Genomic DNA, 23,114 nt, shown 5'->3' with positions numbered 1-23,114 from the left:
AAGGTACCTTTTTTCACCTTTGGTGGACCTGCCCAAAGATTAAGGCCTTCTGGGAAATGATTTATAATGAAATTAAGAAGGTACTTAAATGTACTTTTCATAAGAAACCAGAGGCATTTCTCTTGGGCATGGTTGGCCAACTGGTGTCAAGAAAGGACAAGATCTTCTTTTTGTATGCTACCACGGCAGCAAGGATACTTTTAGCAAAGTATTGGAAGATGCAATAATTACCTACACTGGAAGAATGGCAGACGAAAGTGATTGACTTTATGGGACTGGCAGAAATGACCGGCAGAATCCGTGACCAAGAGAAAGAGACGGTGGAAGAAGATTGGAAGAAATTTAAAGTTTATCTTAAGAATTATTGTAAAATTGATGAATGCTAAAATGTCAGGGAAAGGAAGATGCAGAATTGCAGCGGAAATTATTTGATGAACCAAGATGAAATAGAGAATGAATAAGTTATATATATAATTGGACTAAGGGGTTGCTGAAAAACTGTAAAATAAGGATGCAGAGAGGGTGAGGTATGGGGAAGTCCGAGAAAGAAGGTTTATGAAATTATGGATTTGAAATTATACATGTGTGTATGTTTTTGTTTGTTGGTGTTTTGTTTGTTTTGTTTGTTTTAAAACTGAAAATCAATAAAAAATTAAAAAAAACAAATCTAAGATTATACTATGAAGCTTCCTGTTTATGTTGGCTTAAAGAGTGGATTGTTTTAGAAAATTCGGACTTGTTGGACTTAGAAGGCTTTAATAATAGATATGGCTGGCATGCTTACTTGTGGCTCAACAAAGAAAAGGTTGACAAAGGTTTTTCAAATCATATTTTTAGAGGAGCCCTGTACGAAGTTTGGGAGAAAAACAAAAAACTTCTAGAAAGAAACACCCCATTGGTGGTTATCCCCGGTAGATATTTTAACAATAAAAAAATTGAACATGGAGGGGAAAAGGTTAACATATGAAGATTTATTGGTAAAAACAGAAAAAGGTTGGAAGATTAGAACTTATGAGGAATTGAAAGATAGATTGACAGGTTGGCTACAAGACCACCAGATAAATGTTTGACAGATATAGAGTCGGAAAGGTTTCAGAGAGAAACAGAACTAACTATGGTTAAAAAAGTAAAATACCTAGGGGTAAACATAACAGCAAAAAACCTGAGTCTATTTAAGGATAATTATGAAAAATGTTGGTCTGAAATTAAGAGAGACTTGGATAGTTGGACAAAATTGAAGCTTTCTTTGTTAGGCCGAATTGCTGCTATCAAGATGAATGTATTGCCAAAAATGTTGTTTTTGTTTCAAACATTACAGATTGTGGACAAAACGGAGTGCTTCCGGAAGTGGCAGAAAGATATATCCAGATTTGTCTGGCAGGGCAAAAAGCCCAGAATTAAGTTTAAGATATTAACAGATGCGAAAGAAAGAGGGGGCTTTGCCCTGCCAGACTTAAAGTTGTACTATGAAGCCGCAGCTTTTTGCTGGCTAAAAGACTGGCTACTTCTCGAAGACACTGACGTGTTGGACTTGGAAGGTTTTAACAATGCTTTTGGTTGGCATGCATACTTATGGTATGATAAAGTTAAGATCAATAAGGCCTTTAAGAACCATATTGTCAGGAAAGCAGTGTTTAATGTCTGGACAAAATACAAAGACTTACTGGAAAATAAAACTCCAAGGTGGCTCTCACCTCTGGAGGCTAAGGCCCTAAAAAGACCCAATATGGAGGCCAAATGGCCAAAATATTGGGAAATATTAGAAAAAGATGGAGACAATTGGAAATTGCAGAGTTTAGAGAAAATGAAGGATAAGGTGCGAGACTGGTTACATTATGCTCAGATTAAAGAAGTTTTTAAAAACGATAAAAAGTTAGGGTTCCAGGTGGAGAAATCGAAGTTGGAAACAGAATTGTTAGAACCAAAGACTAAGGTATTATCTAGAATGTATAACTTGCTGTTAAAATGGAATACACAAGACGAAATGGTTAAATCGGCTATGATAAAATGGGCACAGGACATTGGGCATAATATTATGTTTGAGGACTGGGAAAGGTTGTGGACCACTGGGCTGAACTTCACCGCATGTAATGCTCTGAAGGAAAATGTAATGAAAATGATATATAGATGGTACATGACCCCAGTTAAACTTGCCAAAATATACCATTCGTCTGATAATAAATGTTGGAAATGTAAAGAAAATGAAGGAACATTCTTTCACCTCTGGTGGACATGCCCTAAGGTGAAGGTCTTCTGGGAAATGATATATAATGAGCTGAAAAAGGTATTTAAGTATACCTTCACTAAGAAACCAGAGGCCTTCCTTCTGGGTATTGTCGGCCAGAAGGTGTTAAAGAAGGACCGAACATTCTTTATGTATGCAACAACGGCAGCAAGGATTCTTATCGCAAAAAACTGGAAAACTCAAGATCTACCCACACTGGAAGAGTGGCAGATGCAACTGATGGACTATATGCAACTGGCCGAGATGACTGGCAGAATCCGTGACCTGGGAGAAGAGAAGATGGAGGAAGACTGGGAGAAATTCAAGAAGTATCTACAAAAACATTGTAATTTGGTTGAATGTTAAGAAGGATGCTAGATTATAAAAAACTGGCCACCACTAAATTAGATTTGAAATTTGATGATAAGTGAGACTAAAGAAAATATAAAATTTTTTGGAAGAAGTGTTAGATTATATTTGAATGAGTGGACATGAGATTGTAAACAAGTTGATAATTTGTTTGGAAAAAACTTTTAACGATGTAAATGGGAGCGGGAGACGTGAGGGAGTCCAAAGAAGTGATGAAACTATGTCTGTGATAGAAGTAAGATTGTTTATTATTTGTGCATTTATATTTAAAAACTTTAATAAATATTTATTAAAAAAAATTAAAAAAAAAAAAAAAGACCACCAGATAAATGCACTTTGGAATGAAGATAAAAAATTGGGGATGAATGAGAAAAAATCTAAATATCAGATAGAAATTCTAGAAGGAAAAACCAAACTTTTATCTAAGATGTATAATTTTTTGTTAGAATGGGATACAAAAGATGAGTTGATAAAGGAGGTGATGGTAAAATGGGCAATTGATTTTGGATATAACATAGAGTACGACAAGTGGGTGAGGCTATGGAATAAAGGAATGAAGTTCACGGCATGCGTCACATTAAGAGAAAACCTGGAGAAAATGATGTACCGATGGTACATCACACAGGTAAAATTGGGGGAAATGTATAAAATTGGGGGAAATGTATAAAATTGGAAACACATGCTGGAAATGTAAGCAGAAGGATGGGGATCTTTACCATATGTGGTGGGTTTGTGAGGAAATGAAAAAAATTTGGGAGCTTATATTAAAGAAAATTTCCAGATATACTTTTTCAAAAAAACCGGAGGCATTTTTGTTAGGAATAATAGGTGACGAAATTAAAAAGGAAGATCAGAGATTGTTTCAATATGCGACGGTGGCGGCCAGGGTATTGATAGCTCAAAAATGGAAATCAGCAGAGATCCCTACGGTTATGGATTGGCAAGTAAAATTATTTGAATACGCAGAATTAGCAAGAACGACACATAAAATTAGACACCAAGAAGGTACAAAGTTTATTGACGAATGGAGTAAATTTGTGACAATATACTGAAAGTAATTGTAGAAATTTAAAAACTACAGTAGGCTTAACGTAAACCTTGTGACGTGTACATAATTGGAACAGAAACTGTAAGAGTAGAAGTATACCAAGAAAACCGCAACGGGATAGGAAGGAAGTCGAGGTGTGATCCAACGCAATGTAAATAAGATGATGGTACCAAAGAACGATTCTTAAGTGTTTGTTTTACCGTATTTTTCGCCCTATAGGACGCACCGTCCCATAAGGCACACCTAGTTTTTTTGGGGGGAAATAAAGGGGGGGGAATTATTTCCCCCCCCCCCCGCCCGAGCTTCCCCCGACCCCAGCCCCCAAACAGGCAGCTCTCTGCAAGCTGTGGGAGCCCAGCGCTGGCTCCCGCTGCTTGCTGAGAGGTCCGCGAAGCCTGGACGCGCTGATCTCAGCGCGCGCAGGCTTCAGCACGCAGGCAACTCTCCGCAAGCAGCGGGAGCGCTCCCGCTGCTTGCGGAGAGGTCCGCGAAGCCTGGAGAGCCTGCATTTGCCCCATACGATGCACACACATTTCCCCTTCATTTTTGGAGGGGAAAAAGTGCGTCCTATAGGGCGAAAAATACGGTAGTTTTTGATTGTTTGTTCTGGTTTGTTTTCTGTTTTCTGTTTAACTGAAAATCTCAATAAAAATAATTTTTTAAAAAATGTTTGCCATACAGTTTTTCTTGAATCTGGATATTAGTTGACAGTATGTAAGCAGTTTCATATTTTTTCTCCTCTTTAATACTTTGGCATGTATTTGATCTGTTCTTGAATATGAACCATATCTTGGTACTATATATAGTCATATATTCTCTTTTCGGCTCTAATAATAATTTTCCAGTGGAGACATTTAGGGCATTTTTGTGATTTTTGTAGTGCAACTCATGATTTTTGTGGTGAGGATCCATAAGGATCCACGTTTTTGTTCCATGGTACGACCAGGAAGCCATGGATCTGAGTTTTTTGTGTTGCAGGATGTGCCCCTGGCTATGATGTGTGATTTGATGGTGATTTAGGGGTGGCCCAATGCAAAAATCATGAGGATCCATGCTTCAAAACCATGTTTTTGGACCATGGAGTGGCCAGGAAGCCGTGGATCTGAGTTTTTGTGATGGATGCTGTGCCCATGGCCATGATATTTGAAATGATGGTGACTTTGGGCTGATCTAGTGGAGAAATCATGAGGATCCATGAGGATCCGTGCTTCAAAACCACGTTTTGGGGCCATGGTACGACCAGGAAGCCATGGATCCGTGATTTTTTGTGGTGGATGCTGTGCCCATGGCCATGATGTTTGAAATGATGGTGACTTTGGGCTGATCTAGTGCAGAAATCATGAGGATCCATGGGATCCGTGTTTTGTAACCATGTTTTTGTGCCATTGTGGCACCACGAAACAGGAAGCCATGGATCCATGATTTTTTGTGGTGGATGCTGTGCCCATGGCCATGATGTTTGATCCGATGGTGACTTTGGGCTGATCTAGTGCAAAAATCATGAGGACCCATGAGGATCCATGCTTCAAAACCATGTTTTTGGACCATGGAGTGGCCAGGAAGCCATGGATCCGTGATTTTTTGTGGTGGATGCTGTGCCCATGGCCATGATATTTGAAATGATGGTGACTTTGGGCTGATCTAGTGCAGAAATCATGAGGATCCATGAGGATCCGTGTTTTGTAACCATGTTTTTGTGCCATTGCGGCACCACAAAACAGTGGATGCGTGATTTTTTTGGTTCTGCCTACAGACTAAGAAGTGGTCTACAGTATCATGTTGTTTTTATTTTGTTTCAATATAAAAATCATATGAATTCATGAGGATCCATGCCTCGGATCCATGTTTTTGTGGTGCTGCAGCGCGGCAAAGTGTTGGATCCACGTTTTTATAGTCCAGTCTGTAGGCGTGCCTTCCAGGTGTGATTTGACACTGCATTTGTTGGGGTTATTTTTAAAATAGGGGAGGATCCATGAGGATCCGTCTAGATCCGCCTTTAACCCAGACCCTCCTGTGAGCTAGCGATGAAGGCAGTTGTAGTCCCAAAACAGCTGGACGGCCACCATTCGCCAGCCAACCTGCGATTCTGTGTGTGTGCGCGCGCACGTATTTTATTGTCGTTTTTCACTACATACCGTGAGAGGCGGGTAGAGGACGACCCTCTTTCTGGATGAGCCGGGCGAGGGAAACGCACATCCGCAGCCTCCACAGAAACAACAGCCATTATTCCCATCACCGCAGCAAGCGACGATGGGCAGGCCACCCATCCTCTCTGTGCACGCGTCGGGGAAGCTCCACCCACCGCCCCGCCCCCTGCCGCCCAAGGACGTCGAGAAGAGGCACCGCCTCTCGCGCCCTTTTCCCGCCTCTCGCTTCACATTCCCAGCAGCCCTATCGACTGGTGACACAAAAAGGGGCGGGGAAATGGGCGGGCCCGTCTGCTGAGCCGAGGGAGAGAGTCGGAGAGGCAGCGCTTGGTGACCGAAAGAGCCCAGAGGCGGCGGCGGGTCTGTCCGAGGGTTGAGTGAGGGCAGGGAGCGGGGGTTTGCCGCCCCCCAGGAATGCCCTCAGGGGTTTCCTTCCTGCTGAGGGGCCTGTTTGGGGACTACCATTCCCACCATCCCTCACCTCTTGCTCCTTGATGGGAGTTGTAGTCCTGAAACAGCTGCGAGGCGACCCGACCCCGAAACAAAAGCGGGTCTCCTCGGGCTTGAGGGGAAGGAGCTGCGCTGCGCTCCTCTGCGGGGGTGGGGCGGCGATCGGGGGTCTCGGGCCGTTGGGGGGGGGCTTCCTGGGGGAAATGGCTCTCGAAGAAGCAGGCGACCCTCGCTGAGGGCGAGGAGGGCCTGGCTTTTTTGGGGGGGGGGTCGTCGTCGTCGTCGTCATGCCTTTGGCGGTCACACTCTCTCGCCTTGGGGATCCTGGGCAGTGGTGGGCAGCGCCTCCTTCTCCCGTGGCGGAGTTCCCGGAGTTGTGTCAGGGATGACCCCCTCTTAGGTTTTTTGGGACTACAATGCCCATCATCCCTGGCCACTGGTGCTGTTGGCTAGGGATGATGGGAGTTGTAGTCCTAAAACAGCTGGAGGGCCAAATTTTATTAATAGCGGTATGGAGTATAGTGGCCAAGAGTACGAGCTGTGAAACAAGAAGTCCTCCATTTGAAACAACTATGAACAATATTATGATTGTTTCTATATATCAGGCTTCCTCAAACTCAGCCCTCCAGATGTTTTTGGCCTACAACTCCCATGATCCCTAGCTAGCAGGACCAGTTGTCAGGGATGATGGGAATTGTAGTCTCAAAACATCTGGAGGGCCAAGGTTTAGGAAGCTTGCTATATATTAATATATATCCACCTGGCTGCCAAAGTATCCGAACCAGAGCCTTTGACCTTTACCGTTGTTGTTTTTCTGCCTATAGGTTTGCCAAAATGCTTTCGGATTCCTAAATTGCTCTGACAAGACGCTTGGGGAGACGAAGCGGTCCTGTGAGCAGAAGGCGCAGCGGGGAGGATGACTTGGGGCCAATGCAGCAGCAAAAACGGCAGCCAGAGTTAGTGGAAGGAACCCTTCCCGTATTCCTGTTCCCCACGGAGCTTATCTTTTACGCGGACGACCAGTCAACCCACAAACAGGTGTTGACTCTCTATAACCCCTATGAATTTGCCTTAAAATTCAAAGGTGCGTCTCAGGTACAATTCAACTGAAGGGCTTGCTTGGGGAGGAGGGATTGCCTCAACTTCCTTTTATTCACTTTCTGACCTGCCTTTTGCCTGAAAGTCCCTGGGTGGTTTACACTAACTTGGGAGTCTAGATCAGGCATGGCTCAACTTGGCCTTCCAGCTGTTTTGGGACAACAACTCCCATCATCCCTAACTCACAGGGCCAGTGGTCAGGGATGATGTCCCCTCAAAGACTGAATGGCAAGCCAAATTGATAAGAGTACTTACAATTAGCAAGGAGAACAGGGTCAGGAAGAGGAAATACAAAACAATAAGTAAATAAGGATTGGTTAATAAGTAATATCTCAAAGGGTACTGCAATAGTAAAAGTTTTCTGGAGGATATTGAATGAGCGTTGTAATACAAAGTACACGTTAGATAAAGTTAGATTAAGTTAATGTTCTGCCAAGGACAGGGTTCTTTGTAGATCTGGAGCCAATAAACACACCAGTGGATGCAGAATAAGTAATACTTTATTTGCATAAGGTTAACAGATAGCAGTAATAATAATAATAATAATAATAATAATAATAAATTTTATTTATATCCCGCCCTCCCCAGCCGAAGCCGGGCTCAGGGCGGCTAACAACAATCAACAATCAAACCATCAGATATTCACACATTCTAAAAATATTACATTATAAAAATCAATTAAAATCAAATTAATGGCAACTAATTAAGCAAGATTCTAAGCAGGTTGCCAGAGGAGGGAGTCAGGCTGCGCCCTGACCAAAGGCCTGGTGGAACAACTCTGTCTTGCAGGCCCTGCGGAAGGATGTCAGGTCCCGCAGGGCCCTAGTCACTTGTGACAGAGCGTTCCACCAGATTGGAGCCGCAGCCGAGAAGGCCCTGGCTCTAGTTGAGGCCAGCCTAACCTCTCTGAGGCCTGGGACCTTGAGGATGTTATTATTTGCAGACCGTAGGTTTCTCTGTGGGGCATACCAGGAGAGGCGGTCCCGTAGGTACGAGGGTCCTAGGCCGTATAGGGCTTTAAAGGTTAAAACCAGCACCTTAAACCTGATCCTGTACTCCACCGGGAGCCAGTGCAGCTGGTATAGTACCGGTTGAATGTGATCTCGCAGCGAAGACCCCATAAGGAGTCTCGCCGCGGCATTCTGCACCCGCTGGAGTTTCTGGGTCAGTCTTAAGGGCAGCCCCACGTAGAGCGAGTTACAATAATCCAGTCTGGAGGTGACCGTCGCATGGATCACAGTGGCTAGGTCAGGGCGAGAGAGATAAGGGGCCAACTGCTTAGCTTGGCGGAGATGAAAAAATGCCGCCTTTGTTATAGCTGTAATCTGCGCCTCCATAGAGAGGGAGGTATCGAAGATTACACCCAAACTCTTAACGGACGGTGCTGGCACTAATTGCACCCCCGCAAGAGATGGGAGTTGCCCCCTCAATCCCATATCATCCCGCCCCAGCCAGAGGACCTCTGTCTTCGAAGGATTTAACTTCAACCGGCTCCCACGTAACCATCCAGCCACAGCTTCCAGGCATCTCGCCAGTGTATCGGGGGCCGAGTCAGGATGGCCATCCATCAACAGATAGAGTTGGGTGTCATCGGCATACTGATGGCAACCCAGCCCAAAACTCCGGACAAGCTGGGCGAGGGGGCGCATAAAGATGTTAAAAAGCATCGGGGAGAGAATCGCACCCTGAGGCACTCCACACACCAAGGAGTGGCGCGATTCCCCCCCGAATTGTAGGCATACAAAACACAAATTACAGCATACCTGACAGAAGTCACACACAATCTCCCCTTCAGCTGCCTGGAGCTCCAGGTAGAGCAGCAAGAGAGGCCCCAGCCAACAGTATCTGGTACCTCAATCTGTGAAGAAGCTCTGTGAGCCCCTTCAACCTACAGCTTTTATAGCCAACTTTGATTGACTGCACCTGGTTAGCAGGGATCACTCATGATCAGCCTGGGTTGTGACTCAACAGGAATGCGGAGCAGCTGAGCGTCTCCAACCCAATTCAGTGCAATTGGGTATCCTCCCCACTAGCCAATCAGCACCTAGAACACAGGAGACCCAGGAAACTCCTGACACAGGTGTGTGGAAAACAAGTTATACCAGCATGAATCGGCAAATTTAAAACCAGTAATGTAAAGGGAAAGAGGCATGTCATCTAGCTCCTTGAAATTACAATGGTCTTCAGCGTTTCCCCAACAGTTAACGAAAAACAACGTTGTGTAACTGTAAATAATAGTTTATTTGAAAATTAGTACCATGGGTATAGTTGGAAGTTTCTTTTCTTTGCTGACTAAAATATGAGCTATTACTATTTTTTTACTCTATTCATTTATTCTTCTTTTCTTTTCTTTTTTCCCTCTCCCTCTCTTTTTCCTTTATTTTTGTTATTTTTTATGTATACTCTCAATAATTTTTATGTTTGTTTGCTGGTATTGCATGTATTTTAAGACTTTGCTTTTTCAATAAATTCTTTTGAAATATACTCGGAGTCGCAAAGTGATTTCATGCTCTTTATTCAGCTCATAGTGGTGAGGAGGAATGAATGAAAGTCCCCTCAAAGTATCTGCCTTATATACATTATTTACACAATGGGCTGCACATGATTGGCTAATTCCGGAATTGTACTGTAAAGCAATCAGGTTGTGGATTCACTTCAATCTGGAGCATGATTGGGTGGTTCCTGCCAACCAATCATACTGCTGCATTGTTCTAGGACCAATCAGACTGCTGCATTCTGAATCCTATTGTTCTAGGACCAATCAGACTGCTGCCTTTTGGATCCTATTGTTCTAGGACCAATCAGACTGCTGCAGTTTGGATCCTATTCGACTCAGTACATAACACCCCTCCCCTCTAAGTTCCAGTCCTGCCCGGGAGGTCGCATTCATAGTCCTCAAGGTACGCTGGCGGCCTACGTGTGCGTTGCGGCCTGGGGTGTTCCCTGGTCCGGGGTTCTGGTTCTGGCTCGTGTTCCAAGGATGCTGGCTGTGATGGGGCTGTTTGGTCTGGCGCAACCGGCTCGCTCAGTCGTGGTTCTGGTTCCGGTGTCCTTTCGGCCTCCCGGGACCTCTCTGTATTTACTGGTTCTGCCTCTCCTGCTGGCCCCTGCTGCTCTATGGGCCTCACTGCCCCACTGTTCCCCTGGGACTCCTCTGACCTGTCCTCCTCCTCCTGGTTTTCTCCCGGGAATCGTCGTCGTATCTGGTCACAGTGGCGGCGCCAGCATTGCCCCCCCATCCGTTAGCACCTCGTACGACACGGGGCCAGTGACCCTGGTGACTGTGGCGGGTACCCATGCAGGGCCTGCCCCAAAATTCTTTGCGTACACTGGGTCCTGGGCCTCGAAGGTCCGGGGGTTCCTGCCTTCCCCCACCCCTACCTCATCCTGAGCTCTATCGGGGTGAAGGCGGTCCAATCTGATTGCAAGGCGCCGACCCATTAGTAGTTCAGCGGGGCTCCGGCCAGTCGTTGAGCTGGGGGTGCTGTGCTGTGCTAGAAGGAATGTGGCAAGGCGGTACTCCCAATCCCCTTGCATCATGCGGCGAAGGGTGTCCTTGGTGGTCCGCACCATGCGTTCTGCTTGGCCATTGGTGGCAGGGTGGAATGGCGCCGAACGGATGTGGCGGATGGCGTTCTGCGCTGTGAAGGTTTGGAATTCTCCTGACGTAAATGCAGTCCCGTTGTCTGAGACGAGAGTGTCAGGGAGCCCGTGCGTTGCAAACAGCCTGCGTAGTACCCGGATGGCTGCGGATGTAGAAGTGGATGGTACCAGTGCGACTTCCAGCCATTTGGTGTAGGAGTCCACCACTATGAAGAATGTTTTCCCCTGAAAGGGGCCAGCGAAGTCCACATGCAGGCGTGACCATGGTGCTCGGGCAGACTCCCAGGACTGGACTGGGGCCCTTGGGGGATCTGGGCGGGATTCTTGGCAGGCCTGGCAGTGTTTGACCCAGGCCTCTATCTCTCCGTCGATCCCCGGCCACCACACATAACTCCTGGCAAGGGCCTTCATTCTTACTACCCCTGGGTGTGTCTCGTGTAGGGCTGTGAGGACCCTTTTGCGGAGGGGCTGGGGAACAACGACCCTGCTTCCCCATAACAGGCACCCCTTGTGGGCCGACAGTTCATGTTTGCGGGTTGTGTAGCTGGCGAATTCTGGCCCGGGGCTGCTGCTGGACCATCCCCTCCACACCCAGTCCAGGACCCGGGAGATGACCCTATCTTTCTTGGAATGGTGTGCAACTTCTTGTGCCTGAATGGGGCGGTGTGATGGCCTGGGATTCCGATTCAGAGGATGAACCAGAGGAATCCCAGCCTGCACAGGAGTCCCCGCCTCCAGGGCCGGCTGAACTGGGGCAAGGCCTAGATGCTGAAGAGCCTGCACCTGTGGCAGAGCACCAGGAGCTGGCCCCAGGTGAAACCCTTCAGGCCCCAGAGGGGCTTGAGGACTCAGTGGCTACAGGTGAGCCTCCTCCAGGGCCCAGTAACCCTTCGGCCTCTCCTGATCTGCAGAGGCTTAGGGCAGAGAGGCGAAGGGAACTGGTTGCTCCCAGGAGGAGTGCTCGCCTTAAGGCCAGAGGAGGCGGGGCTCCTGGGGGCCGGGACCGCCCCTGGCCTTAGAAGAGGATAAAAGCCCAGTCAGCCCGGTCCCAGGTTGCGGGAGCAACGTCGTTGTTGGCTTTGGACCTTCCTGTGTTCTTGATCCCTGCTTGGCCTCCTGTTCCTGACCATCCGGTGCTCCTGTTCCCTGCTCGGCCTCCTGTTCCTGACCATCCGGTGTTCCTGTACCCTGCTCGGCCTCCTGTTCCAGCGTTCCTGTTCCCCGCCCGGCTCTCCGCCTCGGACCTCGCCCCTCTTCGTGTGGACTCAGACTACGCTCAAGGTACCTTTCCCCCGGGTCCAGCACAGTTTGCTCCCGCAACACCCGCACTCCCCCTTCGTTGGGGTGCGTTCGGGAAGAGCCAGAGGCCATGGCTGACCAGGTGGCTGCGCTGGTGGCTTTGGCCCAGAAGAACCAGGCCTTGACTCACACCGTGCAGCAGCTCAGCGACGCGGTTACGGCACTTCAGCAGCGCTTGGAAGCCCTACCGGCTCCTGGGGCCGACGCCCCGGCTCCTGGCAAGTACCCAGTGGCTTTGCCCGAGAAATTTGATGGAGCCCCGGCCAGCTTTCCCATGTTCCTCGCCCAAGCCAAGCTGTATATTCAGGGGCGAGCCCGGAACTTCCCTGACGACCGCACCAAGGTGCACTTTTTGATTAGTTTGTTAAAGGACCAGGCGGCCAAGTGGGCGTTGCCGCTACTCAGGCAAGACTCCCCCTTGCTGGCAGACTCTACGGGGTTTTGCAATCTTTTGGAGGCCGCGTTCGGCAACCCCCAGAAAGGGAGTCAAGCCAACCGGGCGATTCGGCAGTTGAAACAGGGCGAGTCCACGGTGGCCGCATATACCACGGAGTTTCGGCTGTTGGCACAGGACTTGACCTGGAACGACTCGGCATTGCGGGACCAGTATCTCGAAGGGCTTTCGGACGAGATACTGGACCAGCTGGCCACAATGGAACGCCCCACCACGCTAGACACTCTCATTCAACGGAGTCTACAGATAGACGACCGGCTGGAGGATCGTCGCCAGGCCCGGGGCCGACGACACCTCCAGTTCTCGGCACCAGTTTCTTCCGGCAGCCCCACGGTCACAACTGAGTTATCGGAGGAGCCTATGCAGCTCGGGGCAGTGCGGCCACGCCTTTCCCCCGCAGAGAAGGTGCGGCGTCGGGAGGGGAATCTATGTCTCTACTGTGGCGGAAGTGGACACTACGCTCGGTCCTGCCCTGAGAAACGCCAGCCGCAGGGAAACCGCCAACCCCCAGTAGCTGATGGCCCTAGCTACCGGGGGTCCCAAACAGCGCAGAATGGGCCCGCACCAATGGACTTGCAACATCTTATGGTTCCGGTACGTTTATACCCTCCAGGTGGGCCCTGGATTCTTACCCATGCTTTGGTGGATTCAGGAGCAACCCGTTCTTATATGGACGCTGCTTTTGCTGCCCATCATCAGGTGCCACTTCGGAACAAGCCAGAACCGGTCCAGGTGGAAGCAATTGACGGACGGCTTCTACGTTCAGGAGCCGTTACTCAGGAGACCCAGCCCCTGGTCCTGTGTCTCCAGCAGCACCGGGAGTTGCGAACTTTGGACATTGCCTCTATGCCCCGGTTCCCCCTCGTGCTCGGGATGGACTGGCTGGAAGCTCACAACGTTCAGATTGACTGGGTCAAACGGACTGTGCACTTCCCAGACCCATGTTCCCATGCTCAATCCGAGACGCTGGCGGCCGCGCCCACGGAGGAGGCAGCACCCACGCTCCCAGCCGTGTACCAGGACTACCAGGACGTGTTCGAGGAACGGGGGGCAGACCAGCTGCCGCCGCATCGGCCTTTTGACTGCGGCATAGACCTCCAGCCCGGAGCGCCCTTACCAGTGAGTCGCTTATATTCTCTAACAGAGCCAGAGCGCGAGGCTTTGCAGGACTTCTTGCGCAAGAACCTGGAGCGTGGGTTCATTAGGCCTTCCACCTCGCCTACCGCGGCACCAGTGCTCTTTGTTAAGAAGAAATGTGGGGAACTTCGCCCTTGCCATGATTACCGAGCCCTGAACAAAATTACCATCCCAGACCGGTACCCCTTGCCCCTTATCTCGGAGTTGCTGGAGCGGGTGCAAGGGGCACAGGTGTTCACCAAGCTGGACCTCCGGGGGGCCTACAACTTGATTCGGATCCGAGCCGGGGATGAGTGGAAGACAGCATTTGGGACCCGGTACGGGCAGTTCGAATACTTGGTTATGCCTTTCGGTTTGTGCAACGCGCCTGCTGTGTTCCAACGCTACATCAACCACGTGTTCCAGGACTTGTTAGACAAGTACGTGGTGGTGTACTTGGATGACATACTGGTTTACTCCCGTGACCCGGCTCGCCATGAGGGACATGTCCGGACCGTGCTGCAGCGCTTGCGTGAGCACCGTTTGTACGCAAAGCTCAGCAAGTGCGAGTTCCATCAGCGGACTGTGGACTTCCTTGGACACCGGCTCTCTCCAGATGGGGTGCAGATGGACCCTGGGAAGGTGGCAGCGGTTCGAGAATGGGCGGCACCCCGGAACCGCAAGGACCTACAGCGTTTCCTGGGGTTCGCCAACTACTACCGGACCTTCATCGCAGATTATGCTCATCGCACCACCCCGTTGACCCGGCTACTGCGCCCAAAGACGCCGTTTTCCTGGGACAAGGAGGCAGAGGAGGCGTTTCAGGGGTTGAAGGCCTGTTTCCAGAGGGCGCCAATCTTACAACATCCTGACCCCTCTCGACCCTTTGTGGTGGAGACCGACGCCTCCAGTACGGCTCTCGGTGCCGTCTTGTCTCAACAGAATGGACCTGAAGCGCCACTCTTACCCTGTGCCTTCTATTCCCGCCAGCTCCTACCAGCGGAGCGTAACTATACTGTGTGGGAGCGGGAACTACTGGCCATCAAGGTGGCCTTTGAGGTCTGGCGCCACCATCTTGAGGGGGCACGACATCCGGTGGAGGTGAGAACCGACCACCGGAACCTGGAGTACCTCCAGACCACCCGCAAGCTGAACCAAAGGCAGATCCGGTGGGCGTTGTTCTTTTCCCGGTTCCAGTTCCGGATCCGCTACATCCCTAGCTCTCAGAACCAGAAGGCGGATGCCCTGTCCCGGAAACCTGAAGACAACTCAGACACGGTACAGCAAGCAGAACCCACCACGATCCTACCTCCAGCTGCATTCCTGGCCACCCAGGAGGCGGAGCCACTGCAGGCTCGGGTGCGGAAACAGCAGCGGGTCGACGCTTGGGCCCAGGAACGACTCCAGGAGCTGGCTGAAGGGTCCAGCCCACAGTATCCGGGGCTGGTCCTGCATCAGGGCCTTCTGCTGCACCACGGTCGTCTGTACATCCCGCCAGGGCCACTGCGGCTGGAGGTTCTCCGGATGGCCCATGATGCCCCAGCAGCGGGGCACTTTGGACGGTATCGGACCACCCATCTGGTCAGTCGTGAGTTTTGGTGGCCCCGCCTGAAGGCTGACGTGGCTCGATACGTTGCTGGTTGTGATGTCTGCCGGCGCGCCAAGGGCCCTACCGGGCGACCCCCCGGCCTACTTCAGCCATTGCCAGTTCCACCACGCCCTTGGCACACGGTTTCGTTGGACTTTGTAGTGGACTTACCCCCGTCTCGTGGTTGTACCTGCCTCCTAGTTTTCTCCGACCATTTCACCAAGATGGTGCACTGCACCCCCTGCCCATCTGTACCCACAGCCAAGGAAACCGCTCAGCTGTACCTTCAGCATGTCTTCCGCCTGCATGGCCTACCTGAGCGCGTGGTGTCCGACCGGGGCGTTCAGTTCACATCCCGGTTCTGGCGAGCATTACACCAGACCCTCGGGACAGAGGTCTGCCTCTCGTCGGCCTACCACCCACAGACCGATGGCCAGACGGAACGGGCGAACGCGGTGCTGGAGCAGTACCTCCGGTGTTACTGCAGCTACCAGCAGGATGACTGGGTCGACCACCTGGCATTGGCGGAGTTCGCCTACAACAACGCGGTGAATGCGTCCACCCAGCAGACCCCGTTCCAGGCCAGTTACGGTTATCATCCACGGCTGTTTCCAGATGTGCTGCCGGCATCCGCGGTCCCGGCGGTGACGGAGTGGCTTCAAGAGCTCCAGTCCCAGCAACAGCTTTTGGTGGAGCAACTGCACCAGGCCAAGGAAGCGTACAAAGCCCAGGCCGACCGCCACCGCCAGGTGGGGCCGGAACTTCGCGTCGGTGACCTGGTTTGGCTCTCCACTCGCCACCTCCACCCTTCTCGACCTTCGCGGAAGTTGGACGCCCGATTCACCGGCCCGTTCCCTATCGTGGACCAAGTCTCTCCTGTGGCATTCTGTCTCCGGTTACCCGCAACCCTGAAGGTTCACCCGGTCTTCCACAGGTCCCTTCTGAGTCCAGTGGCCCCACCCGACGAGTTCCACCCGAACCGTCCCCGACCGCAGCCAGTGTTGGTTCAGGGAGAGCCTGAGTACGAGGTGGAACGCATCCTGGACTCCCGATACCGCAGGGGAAAGCTGCAGTATCTCATTGACTGGAAGGGGTACGGACCGGAGGACCGTTCCTGGGAACCAGCGGCCAACGTCCACGCACCTGCCTGCCTCCGAGAGTTCCATGCGACGTACCCCGGCAAGCCGGGTCCGGACCCTCGGTTGAGGGGGGGGCCTGGGAGGGGGGGATGGTGTGATGGCCTGGGATTCCGATTCAGAGGATGAACCAGAGGAATCCCAGCCTGCACAGGAGTCCCCGCCTCCAGGGCCGGCTGAACTGGGGCAAGGCCTAGATGCTGAAGAGCCTGCACCTGTGGCAGAGCACCAGGAGCTGGCCCCAGGTGAAACCCTTCAGGCCCCAGAGGGGCTTGAGGACTCAGTGGCTACAGGTGAGCCTCCTCCAGGGCCCAGTAACCCTTCGGCCTCTCCTGATCTGCAGAGGCTTAGGGCAGAGAGGCGAAGGGAACTGGTTGCTCCCAGGAGGAGTGCTCGCCTTAAGGCCAGAGGAGGCGGGGCTCCTGGGGGCCGGGACCGCCCCTGGCCTTAGAAGAGGATAAAAGCCCAGTCAGCCCGGTCCCAGGTTGCGGGAGCAACGTCGTTGTTGGCTTTGGACCTTCCTGTGTTCTTGATCCCTGCTTGGCCTCCTGTTCCTGACCATCCGGTGCTCCTGTTCCCTGCTCGGCCTCCTGTTCCTGACCATCCGGTGTTCCTGTACCCTGCTCGGCCTCCTGTTCCAGCGTTCCTGTTCCCCGCCCGGCTCTCCGCCTCGGACCTCGCCCCTCTTCGTGTGGACTCAGACTACGCTCAAGGTACCTTTCCCCCGGGTCCAGCACAGGCGGTCGGGAAGCAGCTCCAGGCTCATAACCTCTTGTGCAGGTGCCGGGTCGGGGCCTGTTTCTGGTAGTGGTAGCCTGCTGAGGGCGTCCGCATGGCCCATCGCCTTCCCAGGGCGGTGAATCAGTGCATACTGGTAGCTGGCAAGGAAAATTGACCACCTGAGGACACGAGGAGACAGCACTTGGGGGGTCTGCTTTTCGGGGGCAAACAAGCCAAGCAACGGTTTGTGGTCAGTCACCACGGTGAAGGGCCGCCCATACAAGAAATCATGGAATTTTTTTACTCCCTTCACGATTGCCAGGCCCTCCTTGTCGATTTGTGAGTAGTTCCGCTCGGTTGCGTTGAGTGTCTGGGAAAAGTATGCCACCGGTACCTCTCTTCCATCTGGGAGTTGGTGTCCCAGGACAGCGCCAATGCCATAGGGTGAGGCGTCGCATGCTAGCACCACCGGCAGCTTCTCGTCGAAGTGTGCCAAGACCGAGTTTGAGACAAGCAAGTCCTTGACTGCCTGGAATGCGGCCTCCTGGCGATGGCCCCACACCCAAGGGGCCCGCTTGTCCAGGAGTCTGTGTAGGGGCTCCGCTACCGCCGCCTTGTGGGGAAGGAAGGAATGGTAAAAGTTCAATAGTCCCCAGAAGGCCTGAAGTTCAGTCTTGTTCCTGGGCGCTGGGGCATCACAAATGGCCCGTACCTTGTCCCCAGTCGGGTGGACCCCTTCTGCGTCCACCATGAATCCCAGAAAGTCCACCTGGGGCACTCCTAGTAGACATTTTTCCCGCTTTACCTTGAGACCCGCTGTCTGGAAACGGTGCAGAACGGTGCGGAGGCGGTCCTCAAACTCCTCTGGTGTGGGCCCGGCAATCAACACATCATCGAAGAAGGGGGTGATGCCAGGAATCCCTTTAAGGAGAGAGTCCATTAGATTCTGGAATATGCCTGGTGCCACGCTGACACCGAATTGCAGCCGCTTTACCCTGAATGCTCCTCTGTGCGTCACAATCGTCTGTGCCTCTGCTGTTGCCTCATCTACTGGCAGCTGTTGATATGCTTGGGCCAAGTCCAGCTTGCCAAAAATTTTCGACCCAGCCAGGGTGGCAAGGACATGGCTGACCACTGGCACTGGGTATGCATGGGCCGTGAGGGCCTTGTTTATGGTACATTTGTAGTCTGCGCAGATGCGGACTGAGCCATTAGGCTTGACAGGTGTGACGATTGGGGTTTCCCAGGGGGCATTAGGTACCGGTTCCAGCACTCCTTGCTCCACGAGCCGGTCCAATTCCTCGTCTATACGGGGTTTCAGAGCGAACGGGACCCGGCGGGCCTTGAGCCTGACTGGTCGTACTGCGGGGTCAAGCTGTAGAGCAATGGGGGGGCCCGTATACTGTCCCAATTTCCCATCGAAAACCCCCGGAAATTCCTTGCATATGGCGTCCACGTCCACTTGTAAGCTAGTGTGGTTCACCCCGGTGACAGCTAGCCCCAGTGGTCCAAACCATGCCAATCCCAGTAAGCTAATGTAGGGGCCCTTGACCACAAGCAAGTCCAGTTGCCGCGTCCGCCCTCGGTATTGCACCCTGAAGGTCCCCACCCCCATTGTGGGGACCTTACGTTTCTGGAAGTCCCGGAGGGTGAATGGGGCCGGCCTGAGTTTGGGACCCCCAGTAGGACACAGTTTCCTTAAGGTCCTTGCCGAGATTATGGATAGAGTTGAACCCGTGTCAAGCTCCATGCGGCATGGGGCCCCCTCTATCTGTACCTCTACATAAATTTTCTCTATGTTGGGGTGGGGCAACTGGTATACCTGGAAGTCCGTGAGCTCTGTCGAGTTGCCTTGGTGCGTTGGGCCCCGGGACCTGGGGTTCTTGGATTGGTCGTCTGATGCCTGGTGTCGGGTGGGCCGAGCCCGACACACCCGGGCGATGTGTCCCGATTTTCTGCACTGTCTGCACTCTGCATTGCGGAAACGGCAGGTCCTCCTCTCATGACTTTCTCCACAGCTTGCGCAGTTCCCTCCTTCTCGTCGAGGCAGCTGTGGTATGTGGGCTGCTTGAGTGCGCTGCTGTACTCGGTGCACCTCCTCCCTGTCAGATCCTGAGTCGTCGGTGAGGTCTTCATGGTGGACCCTCGGTTGGGACGGTTGGCTCGGCCGTGCCTCTTGTGTCGACCTCTCGGCAGCTTCCGTTGCCAGGGCCTCCTCCAGAGCGACCTGGAACGTTAGGTTCTTCTTAGCGTAGAGGCGTCGTTGCAGCTTCTCATCCCTCAGGCCACCGACGAGGCGGTCACGAAGCATGTTCTCCAGCTCTGAGAAGTTGCAGAACCGGGCGGCTTGGCGGAGAGAGGTCACAAACCCAGTTATGGTTTCCCCAGGGGCTTGCCGCTTTGCGTAGAAGGCATTTCGACGAGCCACCACTGAGGGCTGTGGCGAAAAGTGCCCCTTCAGCTGTTCCATTATTGTTTTGTATGGAACAGTAGCAACGTCTTCAGGCGCAAGGAGAGCCCGGGCGATTTCAAATGTCTCCTCTCCGCAGACGCTGAAGAATATTGCCCTCTTCTTAGCGTCTTCATCATCGGTGACCCCTTTGGCTTCTAGGAGGAAGGTGAAACGGGAGGCGTACGCTTCCCAGTCTCCAGATGCTGGGTTGAATGGCGAGAAGTTGCTGTCAGTTGCCATTCTGAGTTCCTTGTGTCCCGGAGCTGAAGCCTGGATACACGGTGCGAGGCAGCGGTGCGGCAGGTGGCGGTGCTGCGGTGCTGTGTGTGGCAGTCAGCTCAGCGGGATCCCATCCTCGTCGCCAGTGAAATATACTCGGAGTCGCAAAGTGATTTCATGCTCTTTATTCAGCTCATAGTGGTGAGGAGGAATGAATGAAAGTCCCCTCAAAGTATCTGCCTTATATACATTATTTACACAATGGGCTGCACATGATTGGCTAATTCCGGAATTGTACTGTAAACCAATCAGGTTGTGGATTCACTTCAATCTGGAGCATGATTGGGTGGTTCCTGCCAACCAATCATACTGCTGCATTGTTCTAGGACCAATCAGACTGCTGCATTCTGAATCCTATTGTTCTAGGACCAATCAGACTGCTGCCTTTTGGATCCTATTGTTCTAGGACCAATCAGACTGCTGCAGTTTGGATCCTATTCGACTCAGTACATAACACCTTATTAAAAAAGTGGTCAGGGATGATGGGAATTGAAGTCCAAAGCAGCTGGGGGGCCGAGTTGGGCCATCCCTGCGGTAGGTGAAGTAAATGACGAAAAAATGTAGAGCAGTCATAGGCAAAATCTGTCCCTCCAGATGTTTGGGGCTACAATTCCCACCACCCCTGACCACTGATCCCATTAGCTGGGGATGATGGGAGTTGTAGTCCCAAAACAACTGGAGGGCCGGAGTTTGCCTGTGCCTGATGTTGAGCTTCGCTTCTGTGCCAGTTCCTGGCAATTGGCTGACATCGAATGACGGCCCTTTTTCTTTTCTTTCAGTTCTTTGCACAACCCCAAATAAATACATTGTGGTTGATGCAGTGGGTGCGGTGAAGCCTCAGTGCTGCGTTGACATGTGAGTAAAAAGCTGCTTTGGGGTTTGTTGGCTTGTAATGAATAGCAACCACTAACCTGCCTTCCAGAGGCCGATCTTCCCTTTATTAGATGTATAGTCCACCCTTATCAAGACATCTCAGGGTGGGGAAAATAAAGAAAAATGGTCCAGGAGGAACGTAGAGACCAATGAAGTTTGTTCAGGGTCTGAGCTTTCGTGTGCATGCGCAGTTCTTCAGATACACGGAAACTGAAGTCTGTATAAGGACTAGTATGAAAAGAGGCCTCCCAGGCCCATATAAGAGCAGCGCAAATAGTTGGGCCTGATGAGCGTTTACTGTTCCCAACCCTAATCCTGCAGAAAGCCATCTAATTGGATTTTAATTTGATACCATTGTTACATATTTGATGTTAGCTGCCCTGAGCCTGGTTTTGGCCGGGGAGGGAGGGATACAAATCAAAGTTTATTATTTGTTGTTATTATTACCAGGCCGTGATATATAGTGGGAGGGTGGGGCGGGGTTTTTCTACAAAGGGTAGTAGAACTCAATGGTCAACCTGTGGGCGACTGTGAATGACTGCAATTAGTCCGGCAGGAAAAAGCAAGGGAGATTATGCAGGTGAACAAAAATAGCTGAAATAATAAAAAAATAAAAATTGTCTAGTAGCACCTTAGAGACCAACTCAGTTTGCTCTGGGTCTAAGCTTTTATGTGCAGGCGCTCTTCTTCATTTTTTTTTTTAAAGTAATATTTATTAAAGTTTCCACAAGAAAAAAGTTACAAAAATGGTAAAAAGAAAACACAAAAAATACAAACACTAAGAAAAACAAAAACATTTAAAAACAAATCCCTCTTTCTATATCTTACAGTTCATTTACTTATTTTCATGACTTCCTCACACCTCCCTTTTTTGTATTCCAATTCAAATATTTAATTCAGCAAATCCATACCCTCTCTATTTTCTCTTAATTCTTTGTCTTCACATATTATAATTTCAAATTTTCATCTAATATCTATCCCTTTTTACATATTCCTTTTAACCTTATTGCTAAGACCACTTCGTTTCGTTCCAACATCATTTTAACATTCAATAATTTTACAATGTTTCTGTAAATAATCTTTAAATTTCTTCCAATCTTCTTCCACCAACTCTTCTCCCTGGTCTCGGATTCTGCCCGTCATTCCCGCCAATTCCATATAGTCCATTACTTTCATCTGCCAATCTTCCAGGGTGGGTAGATCTTCTGTCTTCCAATACTTTGCGATAAGTATTCTTGCTGCTGCTGTGGCATACATAAAGAAAGTTCTGTCCTTCTTTGGCACCAATTGGCCGACCATGCCCAGGAGAAAGGCCTCTGGTTTCTTCAGGAAAGTATATTTAAATACCTTTTTCATTTCATTATAAATCGTCTCCCAGAAAGCCTTAATCCTTGGGCACGTCCACCAAAGGTGAAAGAATGTACCTTCAGTCTCTTTACATTTCCAGCATTTATTATCGGGCAAATGGTAGATTTTTGCAAGCTTGACTGGTGTCATGTATATCATTTTCATAATATTCTCTCGTAAGGCATTACATGCCGTAAATTTCATACCTGTGGTCCACAACTGTTCCCAGTCAGCAAACATAATGTTATGTCCAACATCTTGTGCCCATTTGATCATAGCAGATTTTACCGTTTCATCCTGAGTATTCCATTTCAACAGCAAGTTATACATTCTTGATAGTATCTTAGTTTTGGGTTCTAACAATTCTGTTTCCAATTTTGATTTTTCCACCTGGAAGCCAATTTTTTAATCCAAATTGTAGGCCTCCCTTATTTGAAAATAATGAAGCCAATCTCGCACTTTATCCTTTAATTTCTCAAAACTCAGCAATTTCAATTTGTCACCCTCCTGTTCCAGAATCTCCCAATATTTTGGCCAATTGGCCTCCATATTGAGTTTTTTCAGAGCCTTTGCTTCCATCGGTGATAACCACCTTGGGGTTTTACTTTCAAGTAAGTCTTTATACCTTATCCAGACATTGAACAATGCTCTTCTAACAATATGGTTTTTAAATGCTTTATGTGCTTTAACCTTGTCATACCACAAATATGCATGCCACCCAAAAACATTGTTAAAACCTTCTAAGTCCAAAATGTCTGTGTTCTCAAGAAGCAGCCATTCTTTCAGCCAGCAAAATGCTGCTGATTCATAATAGAGTTTAAGGTTTGGCAGGGCAAATCCACCTCTATCCTTTGCATCAGTTAGTATCTTAAATTTTATTCTGGGCTTCTTGCCCTGCCAGACAAATCTAG

The 23,114-nt window shown here is 50.3% G+C and overlaps 1 protein-coding gene across 2 annotated transcripts in view; it reads left to right on the top strand.

Annotated features, from left to right (window-relative positions):
- Window positions 1-7,059: 7,059 nt before the first annotated feature.
- The window catches only part of LOC309333232 (motile sperm domain-containing protein 1-like), a 42,464-nt gene continuing 26,409 nt past the window's right edge, over window positions 7,060-23,114 (top strand). For both annotated transcript variants that reach the window (XM_081846658.1, XM_081846657.1), the window contains exons 1-2: window positions 7,060-7,322; window positions 20,763-20,838. In XM_081846658.1, coding sequence (XP_081702784.1) covers window positions 7,169-7,322; window positions 20,763-20,838 — 230 coding nt within the window. In that variant the 5' untranslated portion in view covers window positions 7,060-7,168. The remainder of the gene's footprint in view (window positions 7,323-20,762; window positions 20,839-23,114) is intronic.

Source organism: Podarcis erhardii (genome assembly GCF_964252035.2).
Source record: "Podarcis erhardii genome assembly, chromosome: W".
Lineage (NCBI taxonomy): Eukaryota > Metazoa > Chordata > Lepidosauria > Squamata > Lacertidae > Podarcis > Podarcis erhardii.
The sequence above is the reverse complement of the archived record's forward strand: the minus strand, read 5'-3'. Positions and strand labels throughout refer to the sequence as shown.